The sequence below is a fragment of the Cibotium barometz genome, chromosome 17 (assembly GCF_041138505.1).
Source record: "Cibotium barometz isolate CiBa-2024 chromosome 17, ASM4113850v1, whole genome shotgun sequence".
Classification (NCBI taxonomy): domain Eukaryota; kingdom Viridiplantae; phylum Streptophyta; class Polypodiopsida; order Cyatheales; family Cibotiaceae; genus Cibotium; species Cibotium barometz.
The window spans coordinates 10,229,220-10,250,964 of NC_141062.1; the positions used below are offsets into that span (position 1 = coordinate 10,229,220).

At 43.2% G+C, this 21,745-nt stretch overlaps 1 protein-coding gene across 1 annotated transcript; it reads left to right on the forward strand.

The window, feature by feature from the left end:
• Positions 1-1,195: 1,195 nt before the first annotated feature.
• On the forward strand, positions 1,196-21,408 carry LOC147629661 (uncharacterized). Its single transcript, XM_086811169.1, has 14 exons — positions 1,196-1,772; positions 2,040-2,386; positions 2,517-2,691; positions 12,856-12,939; positions 13,031-13,272; positions 13,530-13,749; positions 13,841-13,920; positions 18,943-19,027; positions 19,862-19,993; positions 20,124-20,237; positions 20,341-20,388; positions 20,490-20,571; positions 20,723-20,776; positions 21,050-21,408. Exons 2-14 carry the CDS (start codon positions 2,139-2,141, stop codon positions 21,184-21,186), a joined length of 1,701 nt encoding a protein of 566 aa, XP_086667295.1. The 5' UTR covers positions 1,196-1,772; positions 2,040-2,138; the 3' UTR covers positions 21,187-21,408.
• Positions 21,409-21,745: the final 337 nt, after the last annotated feature.

Here is a 21,745-nt window from a genome sequence, read left to right on the forward strand (position 1 = left end):
ACATCGAGTAATGGCTTGCTAGTCTCACTCATGAGACATTGAAGCTTGACCACCAAAGGCATATCTTGTTATTGTATTTATCCTAATATAGATTTTCAAATGTAAAGCTTGAATGATAGAACATCTCATGTTCTTAAGACATTGGTATCATTAATGAAAGATACTAGCTGGATCAAGCACGGAGCTTAACTGCTAATAACACTTATGATACAAATGCTACTAGGAAGAGAGGAGGCATATGGTTTGAAGTGCATTGTTGAATATATGTAGTAAGCAGTGTGGTTGCCAAGTCTAAGCTTTGAAGATCATTAACGAGATATATTGCTCCAACTATTCATTTAGATCCTTTTTGTTATTTCACCAATGGGGCTCCAAGGTCTATTGAGAGGGATGTTGTGCAAGGGAGACACCATGTTTGAATTGCCAACGAGAGGACATTTGTCCCTTGATTGAAAATTGGCAAATCTTGGAATGGTGGAGGAAATTGAGAGTGGGGTCCAAAGTGAAAATTGGCAAATACTTGGAAGTTGGAATGGTGGAGAAGATTGAATCAGGTGATGGTGTTTCAAATTAGGTGAGGGGGTATGGGGGGAAAGAAAAAAGACTTGGAATCAATAACTTTTTTTTGGAAGTAAATATATATATATAGTATTATTAAAAAGAAAACCTTTACAAATAGTTCTTATCCAATATCCATATCAAGATCCTTCACCCTACAATTCAAGTCCAGCTTTTTATCGCTCCCCTAAGGCCCTTATGTGCTCCAATTCCTTCTCATTAGAATTCAGTAGTTCCATCTTTCATTTTCCAAACAAAGGAAGACTGGAATCAATAACTTCATAAATTATGTTGGAGCTCAACACACCTGATGGCCACTTGCAATATTGAGCCCAAATCTTTGATAATAGTGGGTCACAACACAAGATTGAATTAGGTGATGGTGTTTCAAATTACACTAGGGAATGGGGGGGGGGGGGTGGGGGGAAATAAAAAAGACTTGGAATCAATAACTTAATAAATTATGTTTGGGTCAATTTTGCCATTTGCCACTTGCAAAATTGAGCACTGCTGGAGATAGTGACCCAATCTAGGAGACCACCCACATGGATGCCTACGTGGCAGGTGGGCCCTCCCTTCTTGTTTGTTTGTTTGTTTTTTTTTTGTAATGCCAGATTTTTATTTGTACCAAGCAGTATCCTTACGGATCAAAGTTGGAAGTAAGACTTGATCAGGAGACCTTACCCTAAACATATACATGCTTCACCAATTCCTCCACCTAGAAGTAAGACTCGATCACTTCTTACTTCCATCACGAGACCTTACCCAAACACATACACGCTTCACCAATTCCTCTACCGCACTGCTGGTATATGTTGAAGGTACTTCAAAGTAGCACAAGTGTGCTCACCTTGTCATTGTTCTGCTCTCTCCTCTTTTGCTCCGCTTTGGCTTCGGCGACGGTGAGCACACTCCTCCTACTTTCACTTCTATTTAACATCTTTGGCCAATGTGAGCACAGGCCCTTCGCCTTAGCTTCCGTTCTGTGAAGCGTTTTCCACTCGATCGATTGCCGATTGTCCACTCTACTAACGGATGTGGCGATGGAACGTCGGCGATAGAAGCTCGAACTGCAGGAAATTGAAAGAGAAGATCTCCGATCTGTAGCAGGATGCGGATGAATTGTGAAGTTCTAAAGAAGGAGAAGGAGCTATGGCAGATGCTCAGATCAATTGAAACTATTTGTGAGAGGCGAATCAGCGATCGGTTTCCAGGTGGGTTTTTTCCTGCGCTTTCTGTTAATCTTTCTGCTTCCACTACACCTAAATCTAGTTTCTGCAGATAAATAAAACCCTAGAAACGTTATGTTTTGTAAATCTCTCTGCGTTAAGTGTACATTTCGCTAAGTGAAAACCTAAAATGAGTTTGAACGCTGAGACTACATAAGCCTTCAACACAGTCTGAGAATGCTGTCCAAAACGTCTCTTTCAGAATTCCGATGTATAGCGCGATTAGTTTACTGGGGTCAAACTACTGTGCAGATAAACTCTAAGAAAGGGAGATTTGTTCACAGAAAGAAGGTGGAAGGAATTTTGCTTTGAATCTGTGCTGAAGGGGCAAAGGAGCTTGTCTATGAAGTCATGGAAGATCCGGAGATCATGGATAGTTCAAGGTTTGATACCTGCAAGCTTGCCATGGAAGATGTGGAGGGCGAGCTTGGAGCCCTCGACATGTTTCCTGAAGACCCTCCTTCTCTTATCACTAGCATAGCTATGCCAGAGGAAACCCAGGCATCAAATGAAACACGACAGAAAGTTGCTGCCGCCAAACAGTACATAGAGAATCACTATAGAGCTCAAACTAAGAACATGCGAGAAAGGAAGGAAAGGTACCACTAATCCCATGTGAAAGTTGTGTCTCTCACTGGTTGTTCTAAGCATTTGCAAATGTTTTTGCAACATTTTTGCTTTTGATTGTGTCATAGTGGTTTATGCCTGTTTTTTGCTTAATTATGATAGGAGATGGACTTTGGAACGAAAACTCAAGGATGCATGTCTATCAGAGGAGGATCATCAAGTTCTTTTAAAGGATCTTGAAAGAAAAGAAACTGAAAATATGAGACTGCAAAGGCAGAAGCTGTGCGTTGATGATTTCGAGCCTTTGACTATTATAGGTCGGGGAGCTTTTGGCGAGGTATTTTTCCTGTAAGTTTAACTGTTCAAGTGGGTTTTTCTTGTGTATGTATATACATACTCCCCAATGTTTTACTGCTTTCTAGTGTCTGTACTGGTTCGAGTTCTTTGTTTTTCTTCTTAAGGAAAAAATAAAATAAAATAAAAAATATATATTTTTTGAGTGTTTAAGTCTTGGAAGTTTCGGGAAAATATGGCCTTTGGAAAACGCTTTGGGACTTGAAATAAGTAAAGTTTTTACCTATTTAGATGGAGCTTAAATAGGTCAATTTGAAAGAAGCCACATTAAATATTATCGCCTAAGGTTTATTTCCTTTGCCAATGATATATATACTGAGGCTGTGCTGTGTCCCTTATTTCATGAATAGTTTGCAGTATTTAGCATGGAGTGGGAGCATCTCAAGTGGAACCTCTCAGCCTTGAATATGTTTGTGTGAGAGAGAGAGAGAGAGAGAGAGAGAGAGAGAGAGAGAGAGAGAATTAGTTATATTAACGTCTTCAAAAGACCCAAAGGGTCTATGAGACCAAAACGATGTATACATAGTGTCCATGAAATCTCGTCATGGATGAAATAAGAAAAAGCAACAGTAAACTAAAACTAAAACTGAAAACTGAAAGCTAAGATCTCTATTATACAAGATGAAAAATCTAGATCCTACTCTGCCAGGTATAGGGTAGAATAAGTGACGGGATTTGGGAGAGCTGAATAAAAACAGTCAATCAACCTAGTGTGCCGGGCTAGGGCCCATTTAAGATGTCCATCATGGGTGATACAAGTGATAAGAGTGTGCACAGAGTGGTGTTAGCAGTCATCTCCTGTCTGTACATTATCTCATAGAGGGCCTTTGTTGTGGGTGTGCCCGCCTAGGAGCTTTGCTCAGTGTTCCTCCATTTTTCCCCACTTTCCGTGTTTTTTCCCCATTTTTTTGGGTCGTGGGGGGCTGTGATCTGCTGGCTGACTAGATGTGTTGCTGTTGGCTGTTTTCAGTGCTGGCCGACTATTGCGATCTGGCCGACTGCCCTTTTTTTCTGGTCGTGAGAATGCAGGGCTGCTGTCGGCCTGTTTTGGGCTGGCCGACCAGCAGCCCAGGGCCATATATATAGGTGGCCTGCCCCCCACACCTTTTGGTCATTGGGTATTGTACCGGATTTTGTATATAGAGGAGAGTTCATACAGCTTCTCTCTCTCTCTCTCTCTCTCTCTCTTCTGCGTTTGCTCTTCTTCACACAGTCCTGTGTTTTCAGGCTGGTGGTTCTCTTGTGTTTGCTCATCTTCATCGTGGTGTCTTGCTACGTTGTGCTCTCAGTTGTTTGTCTCATATCCACTGCATATTCCGACAAGCGGAAGCAAAGGGAGCACTAGAATGTGCTGAACTGAGTGTGCAAGAGAGAGATATATAAAGCCAAAAGGCTGAATATACTGCAGTGAATACAATCCCGAGCAAGAGACCTAGTAGTCTCATAAGTGAAGGATACAAAAGGGAGCAAGTGTGTCAACACAATGAATGAACATATCAAATGGGAGAGGCCAGCCCACCTATATATAGGTGAGGGGCTAGCCGACTGGAGCTAGCCTACTGGACATGAAGACTTGACCTGGGAAAAATGCTAGAAAAATAGGGAAAAAATGGAGGAAAAATAGGGTGGCCAGCCCACAATCAAGGGCCATAAAAAGGAAAAAAATATGGGCTAAAATATGGGCAGGATACTGGGGCCAGGTTATCATTGGCAGCATGTGAGATGTACTTGCCAGTGGGTCCCTCGTGATCTTAGGCTCGCCCATTACGTAGTCTGCAAATGGCCTTGAGGCTTGAGGACCATGCCCTTTGTGAAGAAGGTGGAGGTGGTGGGTGTAGAGGTGGTTGATGGGGGATATGATATGGGAGTGGTCATAGGAGTGCCACGTATCATCGGCATGTGAGATGTACTTGCCAGTGGGTCCCTCGTGATCTTAGGCTCGCCCATTACGTAGTCTGCGAATGGCCTTGAGGCTTGAGCACCATGCCCCTTGTGAAGAAGGTGGAGGTGGTGGGGGTAGAGGTGGTTGATGGGGGATATGATATGGGAGTGGTCATAGGAGTGCCACGTGTCCAGGTAGGTGATAGGTATGGGAGTTTCCTCCAGGCCTCTTTGTAGTTCGGCCCTAAGAAAAGTCGGTATAACTCATCCTCTTTTTGAGCGTAGAACTCCCGTTTCTTGCGTTGCGTAAGCCGTTGAGAAATTCGTTGCGCTTGGTGCTTTGTGATTTGCCCAATCCGTATCTCATGCTTAAGATGGGAGAGCGTGGCTCGGCATTCGTCATCATACCAACAGTTCTGGGGCATGGAACGGCAAGGAGATGAAAAAAGTGGTGGTGGATGTGTGGAGTATGGTGGTGGAGAGAGAGAGAGAGAGAGAGAGAGAGAGAGAGAGAGAGAGAGAGAGAGAGAGAGAGAATTCCACAACTCAATGATGTGATTGATTGATATGATTGAAGTGATGTCATTCACCAAGTACAGTGCCTTTGGAGGCTTGGTTCCTTATCTTTTGACCCATACAAATATCACACTCTAATAAGTGAATGCCACATGGCACACTAATCTTATCCACTTACATAAGAGTGTGTTCACATGCTACTAGAACAATAACCCTCTTAGGGCTGTTCACACACACTTTTTTTTAATTTATAAATACGCTATATTACTAGTAAAAAACCTCAGTGGAGGAGAAAATCCACAATCAAAATACAGAAAACATGATATAAATTACAAGCCCCGCTATCCAACTTTGAGACATCTTAAATTCAAAAGCAATTGTAGCAGGTGCAAGGGAAGATCTCCAAGGTCAAAAGAATCCCGAAGAGTGCGCGTGCACACACACACACAAATGGACACACAAACAGGGCTTCACACACACGAGGGGGTACACATATGAGACTCTGGATCCCAACCAACCCCCCTTTTGACCGAAGGTGGAGATTCTTGAGAAGACCTTCAATAGCCATGGTGATTTGGGCTTTAAACTGCATCATGCGATACAAAAGAACACAATGTGTAAACACTTGAAATCCTCCCATCAGGCTTGATAGAAGAGCTTGATCACACATGGCAGCCTACATCAGCTTACCAAGACACCCCCCCTTGCTCTAAGTAGGGTATGGCACGGAATGTTGGAGCCTTTTATAAGATTCCAAGCTTATTACAAAGCAAATAAAAACCGCATAGAGATTATTTAATTCAGTTTTTGGGGGACTTCTTGGGCAGAGAACCCATGATTCAAATAGGGGAAATATTTTTTTTTGGAATTTAACAAACTTCCCCTCGTACGTTGGCGAAGAATGGCCCCTTTCCGGCGACATTTCCATGCCACTGCGCCTTCCATGGCACAACAGGAACTTCAATTCGATAAAGGAGGCTTTATAAGCTATGAAGATGTGCCCCATCAACCTTGAGAAAAGCCATGCCTCTCCTTGGTAGGCTGATTGGAAGAAGATTTGATTCTCGATCATAAAGCAAATAAGATTGAACTCCTTATCTGACTTCCTTATTCTCTTGAATGTGATTCAAAAGATGAATCATGCTACTATCAGTTCCGGCTTGGATGCCCATTTTTTGTCATTGTGCTTAACATGGATCCTAGTATTGTGAAAGTTGGGAATAGCTTGCTTTTCCCCTATCCATTCAACACCCAAGGTAGCATCTACACGATCTAAGGGAACGATCAAAAAAGGCAAATAATCCAAGTAACCTTGAATATGTAAAAGACAAGGCTGTCCATTGTTGAGCATAAGACGTGTTTTTTTGTGAAAGGTCTCTTTGTTTGAAACCGATCAGCATGGATGTAAAGATGTAAGGCTTTAGCTATTTGAGGAGACAAGAGTTTGTTAGTTTTGCCATGATCATGTAAAACAAGACGTGATTTTATTTCTCCATGACATGTAAGAAGAGCATGCTTGTCAAAGGGAGAAGAACATTACTTGAATGTCAACCAAATGAGCCTACAGTTGAGTGCTAGACTTATGTTGTTGACCATTTATCTTTGGACACTTATAGAAGTTATGCCCTTTCTTACCACATTTAAAGAATTCAGCAACAGTACCAGCAGACGAAGACGTCATTCCTTCCGAGGTAGAAGGTGACGACCTTAAAACTCTTTATCGTCTTTTACAAGCTAGTAAAACAAAGAAATTGGAAATTAAACCCCCTGACTCTTATGGTGGTCAGCGCAATAAGCGCATCTTAGACCAATGGCTCTACAAACTGCAGTTCTACTTTGAATCCATGACTCTTTCTGACCCCAAAAAGGTGGCTTTTGCGGTATCCCTCCTCAAAGACACTGCTTTATTATGGTGGCAACGACGACAGCACTCTGGCAAAACGGTTACAACGCGGGAAAAATTCGAGCGGGTTCTCCGTAAGCAGTTCATACCTGCCAATGCGGATTTCCAAGCCCGTACTCGCTTACGCCATTTGGACCAAACTGGTTCCTTGGTCTCTTATATCTCCCAGTTCACCAACTTGATACTGGAGATTGATTCTTTGTCCCCAGCGGACGAACTTCATGCCTTCGTTGAAGGGCTTAACCCCACACTGCGTGCCGATGTCCAGAAATATAACCCTGTCGATCTTGTCGATGCCATACGATATGCCGAGCGTGTTGCAGACATTAATTCTCGAAATTCGGCCTCTTCCGATCGAACTAATGACTTTCAGAAAGCCAATGGATCTCGTATGAGCCGAGACAGTTGCAGAGAGTCATCTGGCTATTCTACCTCCCGGCCTAATCCTCAATGGAATAATTCTCAACAACCTCGCCGATCAGAAGGATCGTCCTCTTTTCTGTTTCGACGTCCTAACTCCTTCCAACCACGCAGTTCGGATCGTGGACCAAGACGTGACCAATCTCGCAATCCTCGTCCTTCTACTGTTCCTTCTGGACGGGATCAACAAAAGACAGGATTGTGCACAATTTGTAATGGACCTCATCGTTGGTTTGAGTGTCCCAAAAGACCAACTCATCGACAGAATTCTAATGCTGAACCCCCCATTTCTGCGGAGAAACCCCTAGTTGCTGACAAAGGAAAGCGTGTAGTTAATCACCATGCCATTGCACATGCTTCAGTAATTACCGCTACTGCTACAGCACAAATTGCCTCTTAACCGTTGCCTCAGTGGTCTACTCAGATTTTGGTTCAAGGTGTTGGGGTAAAGGCATTATGCCCACCCTTGTAGTGTGTACAAGCCCATAAGTTATAGTACATAGTACACTTAGTACTTTTAATGTACTAAGTGCACTATGTGTACTAGTGCAAATATACATGTGTGATAGGGGAGTCACACACTCATATTATTGAGTTGACTTATTCCCACATGTCTCTCTCTCTCTCTCTCTCTCCCATCCTCTCTGTGTATGTCTCCCACATGAAACCCTAACTCTAATTCTCCCATTCAACTGGTATCAGAGCTTTGGCTACAGGAGATCCCTGTGGTAGAGAGTGGTAGGGTTTCTACATCGAAGAGCACTGGCTTTAGGGTTACGAATTTGATTGCTGTGCTGACTGCAACAAGCTGGCTAGGGTTTGTTAGGGTTCGTGCTGTGTGCAGAACAGGGCAAACCAACTCGAGGGCAGTGCGCAGCATTGAAGAGCCACTAGGCGGAGGCGGAGAAGAACTGCGTGTGGTGTCAGCACGTCGACTGTAGAAGAGTCGCAAGCAGGTGGGCGGAAAGAGCAGGAAGTCGACGGCGGCCTTAACGCAAAGACACGCAGGCAAAGGCGGCGGCAACCGGCGTGGAGTGTGGCGAGACGGCCACGGCGGAGATTAAGCGACGACGGCGATCTCTCCGTCGCACACGTGGGAGATCGTAGGCCTTTTTTCAACAGTTCCCCACGGCGATTCGAAAAAGTCGAAGCACGCCTGAGGAGCTCCCGCTTGAGGAACTGCCATTTGCACAGTTTTTCTGCAGCAGCATCAGCCAGTTCACAAGGCTATCCAGTGAAGGGGCATTCACAATAGCAGCACCTCATCAGAGCAAATACGACTCCCTACCTTTTTCTGCAACATTAATAAGAAATTTCAGAGGTACATGCTTCAATTTTTTTTTCGGGATTTGCAATTGAGCATGTACAATCATCAATTGAGCAGGTACAGGTGCCAAATTGCTCAAATTTTGAGCAAAATTGGCAAAATTGGGTGACATTGGTCACATTCAGAGTCAATTTGCAGGAAATTGGATGTCAAAATTTGGGGCTTTTGATGTAATTGTGCCATTGGGCATTCATACATGCTGTATGATGTGAGCAATCTCACATTCGGGCCAAAATTGCAGGAAATTGGAGTGCAAATCAAAGGGCTTTTGTGCCAATTGGGTTGATTTGCATGCAGGCACTCGCATTTGATGCTTTGGGCAATGTGTTGATGCCTGTCAAGCACTCAATGTGCCTGTAAATCAAGGGGCTTTTATGTATTGGATGTATATGTGGCCAGGGGGAAGCATTGTGAAGACTCTGGACGCCTTCATGTGTGTTAATGTACCATGTATGATCAGAAATTGATCTTGAATCAAGGGGCTTTTCAAGATTTTATGCTTGTTGAGCTTGGCAAAGCAGCAGGCAAGACTTTTATGCCTTGAATCCTCAGAAATCCACTTGCAATCAAGGGGCTTTTGCCCAATTTCTGTTCGGGACTGTTTTATGCAGTGGTGGGGACTGTAAAAGTCTGATTTTCACTCATTTGGACAGCCAGGACAGCATTTATTGCTGCTGTACTTGTTGGTACAGATTTGGTACAACTTTGTACAAGTTTTGGCATGGCTGTACATTGATTTGAGTGAGGAAAAGGCTCATTTTCAGCTGCTGTACTTGCCGGTACAGATTTGGTACATCATTGGTGAGCACTTAGTACTGTTGTACAGTACTTTGGAAGGGGAACAGAGCACATTTAAGGTGCTGTCCTAAATCTGCAGCAACCAGATTTTGGTGATTTTATCACATACAGTGGGAGTAGAGTTGCATTTGTGCTTCCACAGTGGGAGATAAACTTTGGGAGAACAACTGTGAGCACTTTGTGTGCTTTTGATGCAGTGTTTGCACATCTTGCAGGGAGTCAGGCATTGACTGTGTCAAAGGTTGCATATTGCTATGGCAACCACACAGGTGAGAGCTCTTCATTGCTTCACATCAAGAAGCTTGAAGGCTCACATAATTATGACATTTGGCAAACCCAGTGCTATAATGTGTTGCTCCAGAAGAAGCAGCACAAGCCCATCAAAGAAAGGGGTGTAAAGCCCGCTTCTCTTACTGCTGAAGAATGGGAAGATATGGATGAGCTAGCAAGATCCACCATCATGTTGTCTGTGTCAGACACTTTACTTTTCAGCATACGTGAAGAGAAGACAGCTTGGGAAATGTGGCAAAGATTGCAGGACTTGTATGCCCAGCAAAGTGCCTTAAGCAAAGTGTATTGGTTGAAGAAACTGATAGGTCTTCAAATGAAGGAAGGGGCATCTATGACAGCCCATCTAAATGAGTTTAATGGTGTTGTCACCCAGGTAATCAATCAGAAGTTGACAATGGACAATGAGTTCAAAGCCACCTTTCTCTTATGCACTTTGCCAGAGAGTTGGGACACATTCAGGACAGCCACTAGCAATTCAAATGCTATGCTGTCATATGCAGATGTGGAGGGTGCTCTTCTTCAAGAAGAGATGAACAGGAAGAACAATTCTGTTGGAAAGTCCAATGCAATGAATGCATGTGGGAGATCCCAGCAAAGGGGTAAAAGCCAAGAACGGGAAAGGAGCAAGTCTCGCTCAAAAAAGGACTTGGAATGCCATTATTGTGGCAAGAAGGGACACTTCAAAAAGCAATGCTACAAATGGAAGAATGATCAAAAGGAAAAGGGCAAAGGCAAGGACAAAGACAAAGATGAAGCCAAAGATGCAAAGCCAAAGGGCAAAAGTGGAGTCAAGATTGAAGAAGTCAATGTGTCACATGCAGGTGACAGTGAGGATGAAGTCCTATTCATGTCTTCACTTGATGCCCATTCACTCCATGCAGGAGATGGTCATGGTATGCACTCATGGATCGTTGATTCAGGTGCCTCCTTTCATGTCATAGGTTGCAGAGCCAAAGGGCAAAAGTGGAGTCAAGATTGAAGAAGTCAATGTGTCACATGCAGGTGACAGTGAGGATGAAGTCCTATTCATGTCTTCACTTGATGCCCATTCACTCCATGCAGGAGATGGTCATGGTATGCACTCATGGATCGTTGATTCAGGTGCCTCCTTTCATGTCACAGGTTGCAGAGACTTGTTTGTCAGGTATACTGCTGGCAATGAAGGAGTTTCTGACAACTCTTGACCTTCAAGTTCACCTTGCTTAAGTTCTCCCTTTGGCTTTCTTGGCCCTTTTATCACTTCAGCACTTTGTGCATAATGAGTTGGGAAAATTTTTTGCTGAGCCTTGGCTTTTATAGGCACAAAGATACGCTGGTCGGTTTGCTACAAGGGGTCAGCCTGTTTTCTACAGCTCCACAAATTGTTTTTATATGCACCAAAAGCAAGCGCTTTCATATGTGGGTCATTCAGGCTTCTGCCCACCCACTGGCTGCTGGCCGCCTATGGTCTGGCTGCCCATGTGCTGGCCGACCAAGGTTTTGCCCTTCTTGGGCTAAGCAATAGCCCCTTTGGGGCTGGCCGCCTTGCTGCCCAGGCCTTCCAGGCCTGGCCGACTAGCTGCCCATGCCTCCCATGGCAGTTGTGCTCGGCCATGGGGCCTCCTTAGCCCCTAGGGATGGCCCACAAGGCTACCCTTCATGTAGGCAAGGACCTTAAGCCCTTTTGGGGTGGCCCACAAGGATGCCCCTTGCCTTCCTGCACACATACCCACAACAGGTATGCTACAAGACCTATTCGTACGATTGGCGTCCCAGGTAGAGCTTGATTTATCTCTACATCATTCGAGAGGGTGGCGCAGAGTACGGGCTGGCGCTGCTCCTTGTGTGGGCCTTACCAAGACCTTGTATGGGACTTGTACACTTGACCTTGGATGCTTAGAGTGGAACCTTGGCGGATTCATCCTGGACTAGGGCAAGGTCACCACGAAACGTTTCATTGTTGAAACATTTCGTTGTCGAAATGATCTATTTTGGAATGAAACGTTTCAAATGTGGATAGGTGCACAATGAAACGGTAGATCGAAACGATATATGCATGACAATACGAAAATATATTGCTATAATGTGACCATTGAAGAAAGGAGAGAAAAAGAGACATAAAAGAAGGGAAGTGAAAGGCTTAAAAATATAGAGAGAGGCTAAACCATAGAAAAAATCACAACTTTTTGTTCCACATGAAACGAAATGGTTTCAATGATGTGCACGAAACGTTTCAACACCAAAACGTGAAACGAGTTTCAAGGCCACCGAAACGAGTTTCATGGTGACCATGGACTGGGGCTCACAAGGAACCAGTACCACTCCAAGTCCTACACCTGCTGTACATATATGTCCACGTGGCATCCAAGTGTGGGATGCACATGACAACTACTCTCTTTTCATGCTGCACTTATTGCCGTCCATTAACCTACTTGCTAGGGATAACAGCCTTGCTCATATCAGACTTTCACATAGCATGCTGATGCTGATGTGGCATGCTGACGTGCAGTTTGATATGGCGTGCTGGTGTGCAGCAATGACATCTCTTACATTAAAAGAGCATGATATGAATGAGATCAAGGCATAATGCATTATAATTTATCTCTAAGAAGTGCATACTTACTACATGGATATGCCTGTGAGATGTGTAATTGTGTCATCAGCCCCTGTATAGAGGTGCTAATGACTAAGTCATGCACTTTCTACAGCCCATGATGGAGCCAATATTTAAGTCTCAACCATATCGATGGGCTTTTAGTGCAGTTTTAAAGTCTTTTGTCCCTTTCAGTAAACATTCATTTATTTTTTAAGTAAAAAAAGCAAGTTAAAGAGCTTGGCTGGTGCTGGTATTAGTTCTATATAGGGTTTTAAACTTGGTTAGTCTATTTCTATGTATTGAAATAAGAATGAGTGGTATTGTAAGTTAAAGGGCTGGTCTAGACTCTTAGTTATTCTTTTGCAATGCATGTGGCCTATTCTTTTCCTTTGGGTATAATGCGCTTTGAGGCCATCCAATTTTATGTAAATTACAGGTAAGGCTTTGTAGGTTGAAGTCAACGGGGCAGGTTTATGCAATGAAGAAGCTCAAGAAGTCTGAGATGCTAAGCCGCGGACAGGTTATATTTCAACTGCAACCTTGCTATGTTTAAGGTTGGGGGTACAATTCTTATCATTTCAGCTTGTCAAATTGCTGGCCTTGTCCTACAGGTGGAACATGTCAGAGCTGAAAGAAATCTGCTTGCAGAGGTTGACAGCGAGTGCATTGTAAAATTGTTTTATTCATTTCAAGATGCAGAATACTTATATCTTATTATGGAATATTTACCTGGAGGTGACATGATGATGCTTTTGACACGTAAAGATACACTGACGGAAGACGAGGCCCGGTTCTATATTGCAGAGAGTGTTCTTGCCATAGGATCTATACACAAACACAGCTACATTCACAGGTAAAGCAGCCTCAGGTGCAAAGGATTTTTATTCTTTTTTTTTTTTTTGTGGGTGTCATATATAGGTGTAGGCTTGGGAGATTTGGACCCGGGTCCTCATGAGAGTTAAAACTCCTCATGGCCAGGCTACACTATTGATTAATTGTTATTTTTTAAAACCTTGGCTCTAGGAAGACTATTTTGTATTTGCAGTGACTTGCAAAGGTGGAACTTGTTGGATGCTTGCTTCGTCTCATGACCTTGTCTCCATGCTGCAGAGATATCAAGCCAGACAATCTCCTTCTAGATCAACATGGGCACATGAAGCTTTCAGATTTTGGGCTCTGTAAGCCACTGGATTGTAGTGCGATCTCTCCTTTTGAGGAAGAGGCATTCAGCAACACAGATATGGACATCGATGGACGCATTCAACATGCAGGGCCTTGGCGAACTCAACAAGAACAGTTGCAACGTTGGAAATTGAACAGGCGTACTCTTGTAATTTCTTTCTGCCACTTGTTTTGTTTTTAGAGGTTCTCATTTCTTAAATGATGTTATACATTTTCTCATTTCATTCTGCACTCTCCAGGCTTACTCAACAGTGGGCACACCAGATTACATTGCTCCAGAAGTGCTATCAAAGAAGGGTTATGGAATGGAATGCGACTGGTAAGAACTTGAACAATGCTTCAATGTGGCCTCATAAGGATATATTTTGTCCTTGCTTCACACGTTGCATGCTTTTTCCTGAATTTTTAAGTCGAGAAGAAACTTGGAGTCGGAATATGATGTCAATACTTTTACAGATTGGAGTGAGCGTTTCTATGAACTGTTTCCACAATTTTTCACCATGGCAATCTCCGAAATCTTTTTTAGAATCCCTCAAGCCAGTCTAATAGTAATACCATGTAGGATCCAACATCGGTAGTTGTGACATTGATCAGAGGGGAAGGCAGTGGTGTCATCAAGTATGTGTCAGTGAGGTTTGCATTGGTGTTGTCAATATACAAGCATGGTAGAGTCTGTTATGAGGGTTGCTACCAATCATTATTGGACCTAGGGTAAGGTTCAGCCTAGTCCGGCAGGTTTAAGATCAATTGTTCTTAAAGACTTACATGAGTCTAACACTAGAGCGGACACCTAGTATGGGAGAAAAGATCATCATAAAATTAAAGGTTAAGATCAATTGGACTTAAGACATAAATGATTCTAATTCTAGAGGGGTGAAGATAAATTGGACTGAAGACCTAAATTTGGTGCTTGTTTTCTAAGGAAAAAAAGAAAATTCAATAAAAATATGTCACCTGGAACCCGGGGCTCAATCCCCTCCCTGAAGATATTGTAAGACTGTAGCTTCGGGGAAAGCCAATGAGAGTAACAAAGTAAAGGTGACCACCAATAGACGGTGTCGTCATTTGACCACATACATCACTATGCACAAGCTGTAATTTTTGGACAGCTCTTACACATCCATCTTTGGGGAATGATGCCCCCATTGCATCTAGCCAAGAATACACTCCTCACATATATGCTTGACTGGGGCCTCAAGCTGTGGCAGCTTTGACGCCATATCATGCCTTTGAAGGTGTAACAAACTGCTGAAATATAAGTGATCAAAGCGGTCATGCCAAAGCTCTGTCTCACTGTAGTAACCACTGAATATGCATTATGCATAACTCTCTCATAAGAATCAAGCCTGAACAAACCTTGGCATAGTGTGTGAGAAGCAACAGTAGCATCACCATCACTCTTGCTATGCACAGTACACTTGCCACCCATAAATCTGACCACTAGGCTTGCCCTTAGCCCTAGTAATGGCCAAAACTATCAACAAGTTCTTCTTGATGCCTAGTACATAAAGTACATCCTTGAGTGTAATTGTACCACCGTTGGCAGTGGTACAACTTGGCCAACACCTTTTATTGGATATGAAGAGTTATTTGCACATGTCACACTATCACATCGAGGAGTAGTCCCAAGTGTAGTGAACAGCTTATGCTGTGACGTGATGTGCTTGCTAGCACCATTGTCGAAGAACCTAACATCAGAGTCAGATATTGACATGCATACATTTACTGATGGATCATAGCTGCAGTGCACCACAAAAGACCGATCACCATGTGTATAATTGGTTAGAGATTTCTTAGCAGATATGCAATAAATTCTAGTGAGTGCACGAGAGGCTATCAGAAGTTCACAAGATTGTGCACAGTTTTATGCTGATAGGTAGCGTTCACCAAGGGAGTTCCCCACGAGGGAATGCTAGTTTTTTTAAGAGTGAGTTCAAAGACGTTACATACGGGGAAGGTTGGAAAGGTATCTCCTAGGTATTGTGGACCTTACGGGATCTTGAAAAAGATTGGTGAGGTTGCTTGTAGACTAGAGCTGCCTCCAAATGTGAAAGAGTTTATCCAGTCTTTCACGTCAGACGAGTGAAAGAGATGTTGGGAGCTGAGGATAACCTTGTTAGCCCTCAAGAATTTATTGAGGTTGAGGACTTTGTCCTATGTTCCACATGAACCCGAGAGGGTGATAGATTTCAGTGAAAGTGGAAAGGTAGGGTAGAGGAGGACTTGACTTGGGAGTCGGCAGCTAGTTTGAGTAAGCGCTTTCCTAATTTCATGTAAGAATAAATGTTTGAAGAGGGGAAGAATGTTATGTACCTGGATACTAATCTACGGATTAGGGATCTAATCCAACGTGGCTAGGGGGGGCCCAAAGGTTAGGGATTAGCAAGCTAATACTTGGCTAGGATTCTTGGATTGATAAAACAAGCTTAATGGCCTATTATAGCAAGTTAGCTATTTATGGCGTAGTTATCACTATATAAACTGAGAGCTTGGGTTATTTTGAGAGAGTTGTGTGGATGCACCATTGAAGGTCTGTCTTGGACCAAGAGAGCAGACTTGCTTATGCCACCCACACGGCGAGTACGTATGTAACTTAACACAATGCTAATCAATACACTTAAATACACTAAGATTTGATGGACACTTGCTCAAAATACAAGAAGTAAATTGCTGAATTGACAAGAGACACACAATGAGCCGGAACGGCCGACCCCTCCCTCAAATAAAGTATATTGAGCTTGGGAGATTCAAGTACATAGTGTCATGGGCATTTCTGACCAGATTTCCATACCAATGCATATGAATACAGTATTTCAAACAAGTGGTTGTCGATGTAGACTTGCAACCCACACTACCCTCTCAAGTGCCCATGTTCCCTATCATCTGCTCTCTATTGTTCCACCAACACATGGTAGCAACAATTTGCAAGAGAGCACGTAGGACAAGAGAACACTACACAGGGTATGTGATCTTATAATCCAGTTTCTCCCTCCTGCTACTTGCTCCCATATTTAAGCATAAAAGCTTACCAATAGCAAGTAGAGTCGATGACAGCGAAAGTCTTCGCAATGGAAGTCCTTGGAGTGTTGAGATCTTTGATTTGTCGCCTTTCTTTGCGACAAAAGTCTTCAAGAGGATGAAGGGAACCTTGGGAAAGCTTCCCCTATGGTTCAACTTGAGAAAGGAGAGCTGAAATTAGGGTTTTCAGTAAAAAGACCAGAAATTACAGCAATAAAGAGAGCTGTTTTACTGAATTTCAGTCATTGGGAGTGTGTAGGAGAGTGATTAGCATCCAGAAACACTCTTGGAAGCTTGGAAAACACCCTAGCAAGTTGGGTATGGCTATGGAGAGCTTGGAAATGGAGAGAAATGGTGGAAAAACAGAGTTTTCAGCCTCCAAAAATCTTCATGAAGACAAAACACGAATTTTCTCTTAATAAGTAAGTGAATTGGGGTCCAATCAAGTGAAGGGACATGGGGAGATGCCCATTTATGAGTAAAAAGGGAGGATCAGGTCCTTGACATTGAGTCTTGTCTGCCTCGGGACTTCAGTGAGTGTGAACTTGGAAGTGGTCATAATTTATAAGTGACTTGGAAGCGGTCATAATTTATAAGTGACTTTTGGGCGCCCAAACTTTAATGAAGTGGGAACGCACTCACTTATAAATATTGGCTAAGTCCTAAGGGCTATTTGAGCCTAGATTGGGTAATACTTACCACCTGTTCACATGCCACACAACCATGTCAGTAGACAGTTTCACACGCACGGTTCACGGGCGGGCGTCTCCTTACTTGGAACTACACATTGGTCAAGCAAGCATGAAAACAGCATGCAATTTCAATTGCAAGCAAGCACATAAAGATGCTCATGCAATACAGCATTGGTATGGACAATCCCCGTTCATGAGACTATACCAAAATAGATGTGCTCCAGGCAAGTACACGAGGTACCAGACCCAATGGAACACCAATCCACCAAGCATTTCTGGGCATGTACACGGAGGCACAAGTCCCAATGGAAAGCCAAGTCTACAGTAACACATGATTGGCATCAATCCCCGGCATAAACAACTGCCATGGACACCGGTCCAATGTACATACATGATAAGAAAGCACGGGTGGACCAATTGGGTGGCCAAATGGTGACAACGTAGGTTGGCATGTCGAAGGCCTACAGGCAGGTTCGGTGGTATGGGATGCTCGAGTTAGACATGGGCTATGGGATTGTGCAAGAATCCCTAGCCTTGGCTTGGGGGAGATCGATGGATGCTGGTACCTCAAGATTAACTTTGGTTTTCAGCTGTTTTTAGGGCAGATTTTGGGAAGGTTTTCACACCCGTCTTGAAAGAGGCAACTCGTATCTCATAGTATGCTGGGCAGCTAAGCATGTACTGTGCCATGAGAGAGAGAGAGAGAGAAAGAAAGAAAGAAAGTTGTATTAACGTCTTCAAAAGGCCAAAATGACCTATGAGACCAAAAGGTTACATCATATCCATGAGGTACATCATCTTGGGTACAAAATAGTAATAAAGAAAGATAACAAAATCTAGAACTTTAAAATCTGATCTAAGAGAGCTCTCATATCACCCTAATACATCCCTCATGGGCCACTGTGACGTGGTGCTCAAGGTGGTAAAACTGAGCTGGTGCAAGTCCTGCGATGATGGGAGATGATGGCCCGGATCCTCCTGGGGTGGCGTCATAGTCACAAGGGAACGGGAACGTTTTGGGGAACGGATGACTGTTTGGAACGGGAACGAAAAGCTTGAATAAAAGGGAACGGAATCGGGAACGCCACATCATTGCATAAATGTGTTTATAAATTTACTTTATATATCTGTAAATGCTTTGGAAAGAGGCATAGTAAAGAAAGAAACTCAAACCATCTCAGTAGTGGCCATGATAATGCATAGATGTGTTCTACATGATACATAGTTCACTTATATTTCTTACATGGTCGGCGGTGCCATTTTGGAACGGGAACGGGAACGGCTATCTCTATGGAACGCGTTCCCCCGTTCCAAGAGCTTGGAACGACGTTCCCTTGTGACTATGGGTGGCGTGGCCGTGGGTGAGGGCCATGGGGTCGGGGGCATCGAGCTCTGCACAACTCAGTGGCTCTGTCGTGTGTCACACCTCTCGGCCGAGCTCCTACACTAGCATGTGGATTGGGTATGATGGGTGGATCGGCCCTCGGAGTGTTGGCATGGAAGAAGTCGGTGAGAGCTCCGAGGGCCGGCATGGAAGAAGTCGGTGAGAGAGAGAGAGAGAGAGAGAGAGAGGGAGGGAGGTCTCGACCATCTTTTTCCTTGCATTTCACTTCTATAAGTTGGGTTTGCAGGTGGTCCCTTGGAGCAATTATGTATGAGATGCTTATTGGTTATCCACCGTTTTACTCTGATGATTCAATGATGACTTGCTGGAAGGTATTATGTTTTTTTTTTAAAAAAAAATTGATAGAAAATTAGAAAATTATTATGTTTTGCATTCAAGTGTTTGAGGCATTTTACGTGCAGCTTTCTAACCTTTCAAGATGTTCAACTGTCAAGGTATTTCAATGATAATAAAATCGTATAAACAGGGCACCATAGTCATCTCTAGTCATCTGTAGGTAAGAGGTGAGACTTAAAGAGTTTTATATTAGCCTTGGGGTCAATGACATCATAGTTGCTGTCGAAAAGGTCCTGTCTATCTATCCTCATGCTTTTGCCATATAGGAGCCATTGTCATTGCCATTGAGACATTTGTATCCTCAGTTGCCAGTTGGCAAGTTGAGAAAAGTCGTGCCAGGATGCCACATTAGATTAGGCTTGGCCTTAACAAAAAAATGCCATAACGAGTTGACACATCAAGAGGCTGTGAGCACTGTTTTTGAGCCACTGTTTGCGTTCACTGAGTGACCTTCAATTATCTGATTCTCTTACTGTAGCCTTGGGTTCCATCATCAACCTGATTGTGCTTTGTAACTTGTTGGAATGTAAATGACCGTGGCATGCCATGATGACCTGGCATTAGATCTATTTTTGTAATTATTATTTTTTGGAATTGTTTGGTGGGTTACTATTTGTATCTTGATGGGATGCCACAATTATAGATGGGTTGTGCTAGTGCAGATGAAGTCGGCGGTCACTATCTACATTCACAAATAGGGGCCAATAATCGTAATATAATGTTTTGCAAGCATGCTTTCTTTTGGTGAATGGCACTAAGTCCTTCAGAGAAGGAAATGCATTATCAATCTTTATTTTCAACTGAAGCAGATTGTTAACTGGAGAAGCTCTTTGAAGTTTCCGGAAGAAATGAAGCTATCACGAGAAGCCAAGCATTTAATGTGCAGATTGCTTTGTGATGTTGATCATCGACTTGGTACAAGAGGCATTGATGAAATCAAGGTGTGGATTGCATAATCTTTTGAAGGAAGACTTGTTAAACTAGCTTTGTTTGTAATTATTCCACTGGAAGACTTGTTAAACTAGCTTTGTTTGTAATTATTCCACTAATGTTTCTTACCCATTTTTACAGAATCACCCATGGTTTAGAGGTGTGCAATGGGACAAGCTGTATTACATGGAAGCTGCTTATAAACCAGAAGTTAATGGTGAACTAGATACTCAGAACTTTGACAAGTTCGAAGAAGTATGCACATCTTAATTTTGGTCGTTGGCCCCTTCAAAGTATGCAAGCTCTCACCCAAGTCTATTTTTGAGTGGCATTCATATACTATGTATGGCACATGCAGGTGGACAATAACCAGCATCAGTCATCCAAATCTGGACGATGGCGGAAGGTATCATTTGATCTTGCAAGCAAAACCAAACTCTCTCTTACACTTCACCTTAGTGTAGGACAACTGTATGCGTGTCATTATTAAGCCTTCCATGGTTTCAGATGCTGCCTTCCAAAGATGCAAATTTTGTCGGATATACCTTCAAGAGTTCAGACGTCTTCAAGTCCATGCAGTCAACTGTTGGTAAGGGCAACTTTTGGCTGTTCCAGTAAGTAGGCATCTCATAGGAGCTCCGCACTGTCTTGTTGAATCATTACAAGCTTGAAATGCTAATTTATAGAGCTTGTTCCTGTCCTTTTTTGGGGGGGGGGGGGGGGGGGGGGGGCGCAAACAGGAGAGCTGCGAAAGAAGAGCCCTACCAAAAGAAGATCAATAGTTTCCATTTTCGGTAAGCACCTTACTTTCATCTTTTTTATAATGATAATAAATCATGACAAGGTGATCAAAGTTTCACATATTTGAGTCCATGTACAAAAAGTCGTTTAATAAGAGGGACCCATTGTGACCGCTCGTGAGGCTTGGACTCGCAATCTTGCCCATCGAAGCCATCGCAGGGATTGATCTCTATTTAGCCTTGATATGGATATGAAATGTGCTGGTGAGTTTGATGAGCTTGGGAAGGCACACAGCTAACTGTGTGTATTTTTGGGTGATGTCACAGAGGAGAATACATTGGGTGTCAATAATAATGAGGATATGGGCATGAAGATGGCCCATGGAGATGAAGGGAATGGTTACTCTCCAATGTTGATCTCTTCGCAGGAGTCTCAGGCACCTGCTTGCCAAGAGGAAAAATAGAAGATGAAAACTGAGTTTGTAGCAGTGTAGATAGTCAATTTTGCAATATTGTTTCATAAGGTTCAAAACAGTTTGGGGAAGAAGGGAAGGGGGGGAAACTGTAACATAAGTTCAAATGCCTGAAGATGCAGATGGTATTTCTTATGTGAATGTCAGAAGTGTTGTCAGGTTTTTTTTGTAAATTATGAGCCAAAAATGCACTATGATGCACTCTTGCCAAAATGTTGTGGGTTACAAGCCAAATAAGTTTACCTCTGGCTCTCAAAGAGCAAGCCTGTTGCTCTACATATAAATTTGTGAAGAAGTATAGAAGAGTTGATATTGCAGGCTTGTTTTGGTATCTACCAAGTAGTATATTGTCAGATTTTCTACAGGTGTAAAGTTCAGTGTGCAAAAAGTCTCTCTCACATTAGGTTACACCTTATGTTATCACTATTTTGCAAATGCTTCAAGATTTTGGGGTTTTTCTGTATCTGCAGCAAGTTTCGGCTGCTCCGTCATCCCCGCCAAGGCCGCCATCCCTTGCCTGTCCTTTTCTGAAGAAGATGTCCAATTGCTC

Bases quoted from the DNA above. Each gene is read 5' to 3' on its own strand.
- LOC147629661 (XM_086811169.1), top strand. From the start codon at position 2,139: ATGGAAGATCCGGAGATCATGGATAGTTCAAGGTTTGATACCTGCAAG. The intron at 13,750-13,840 runs GTAATTTCTTTC...TGCACTCTCCAG, and splicing joins AATTGAACAGGCGTACTCTT to GCTTACTCAACAGTGGGCAC. The intron at 13,921-18,942 runs GTAAGAACTTGA...TTGGGTTTGCAG, and splicing joins TATGGAATGGAATGCGACTG to GTGGTCCCTTGGAGCAATTA.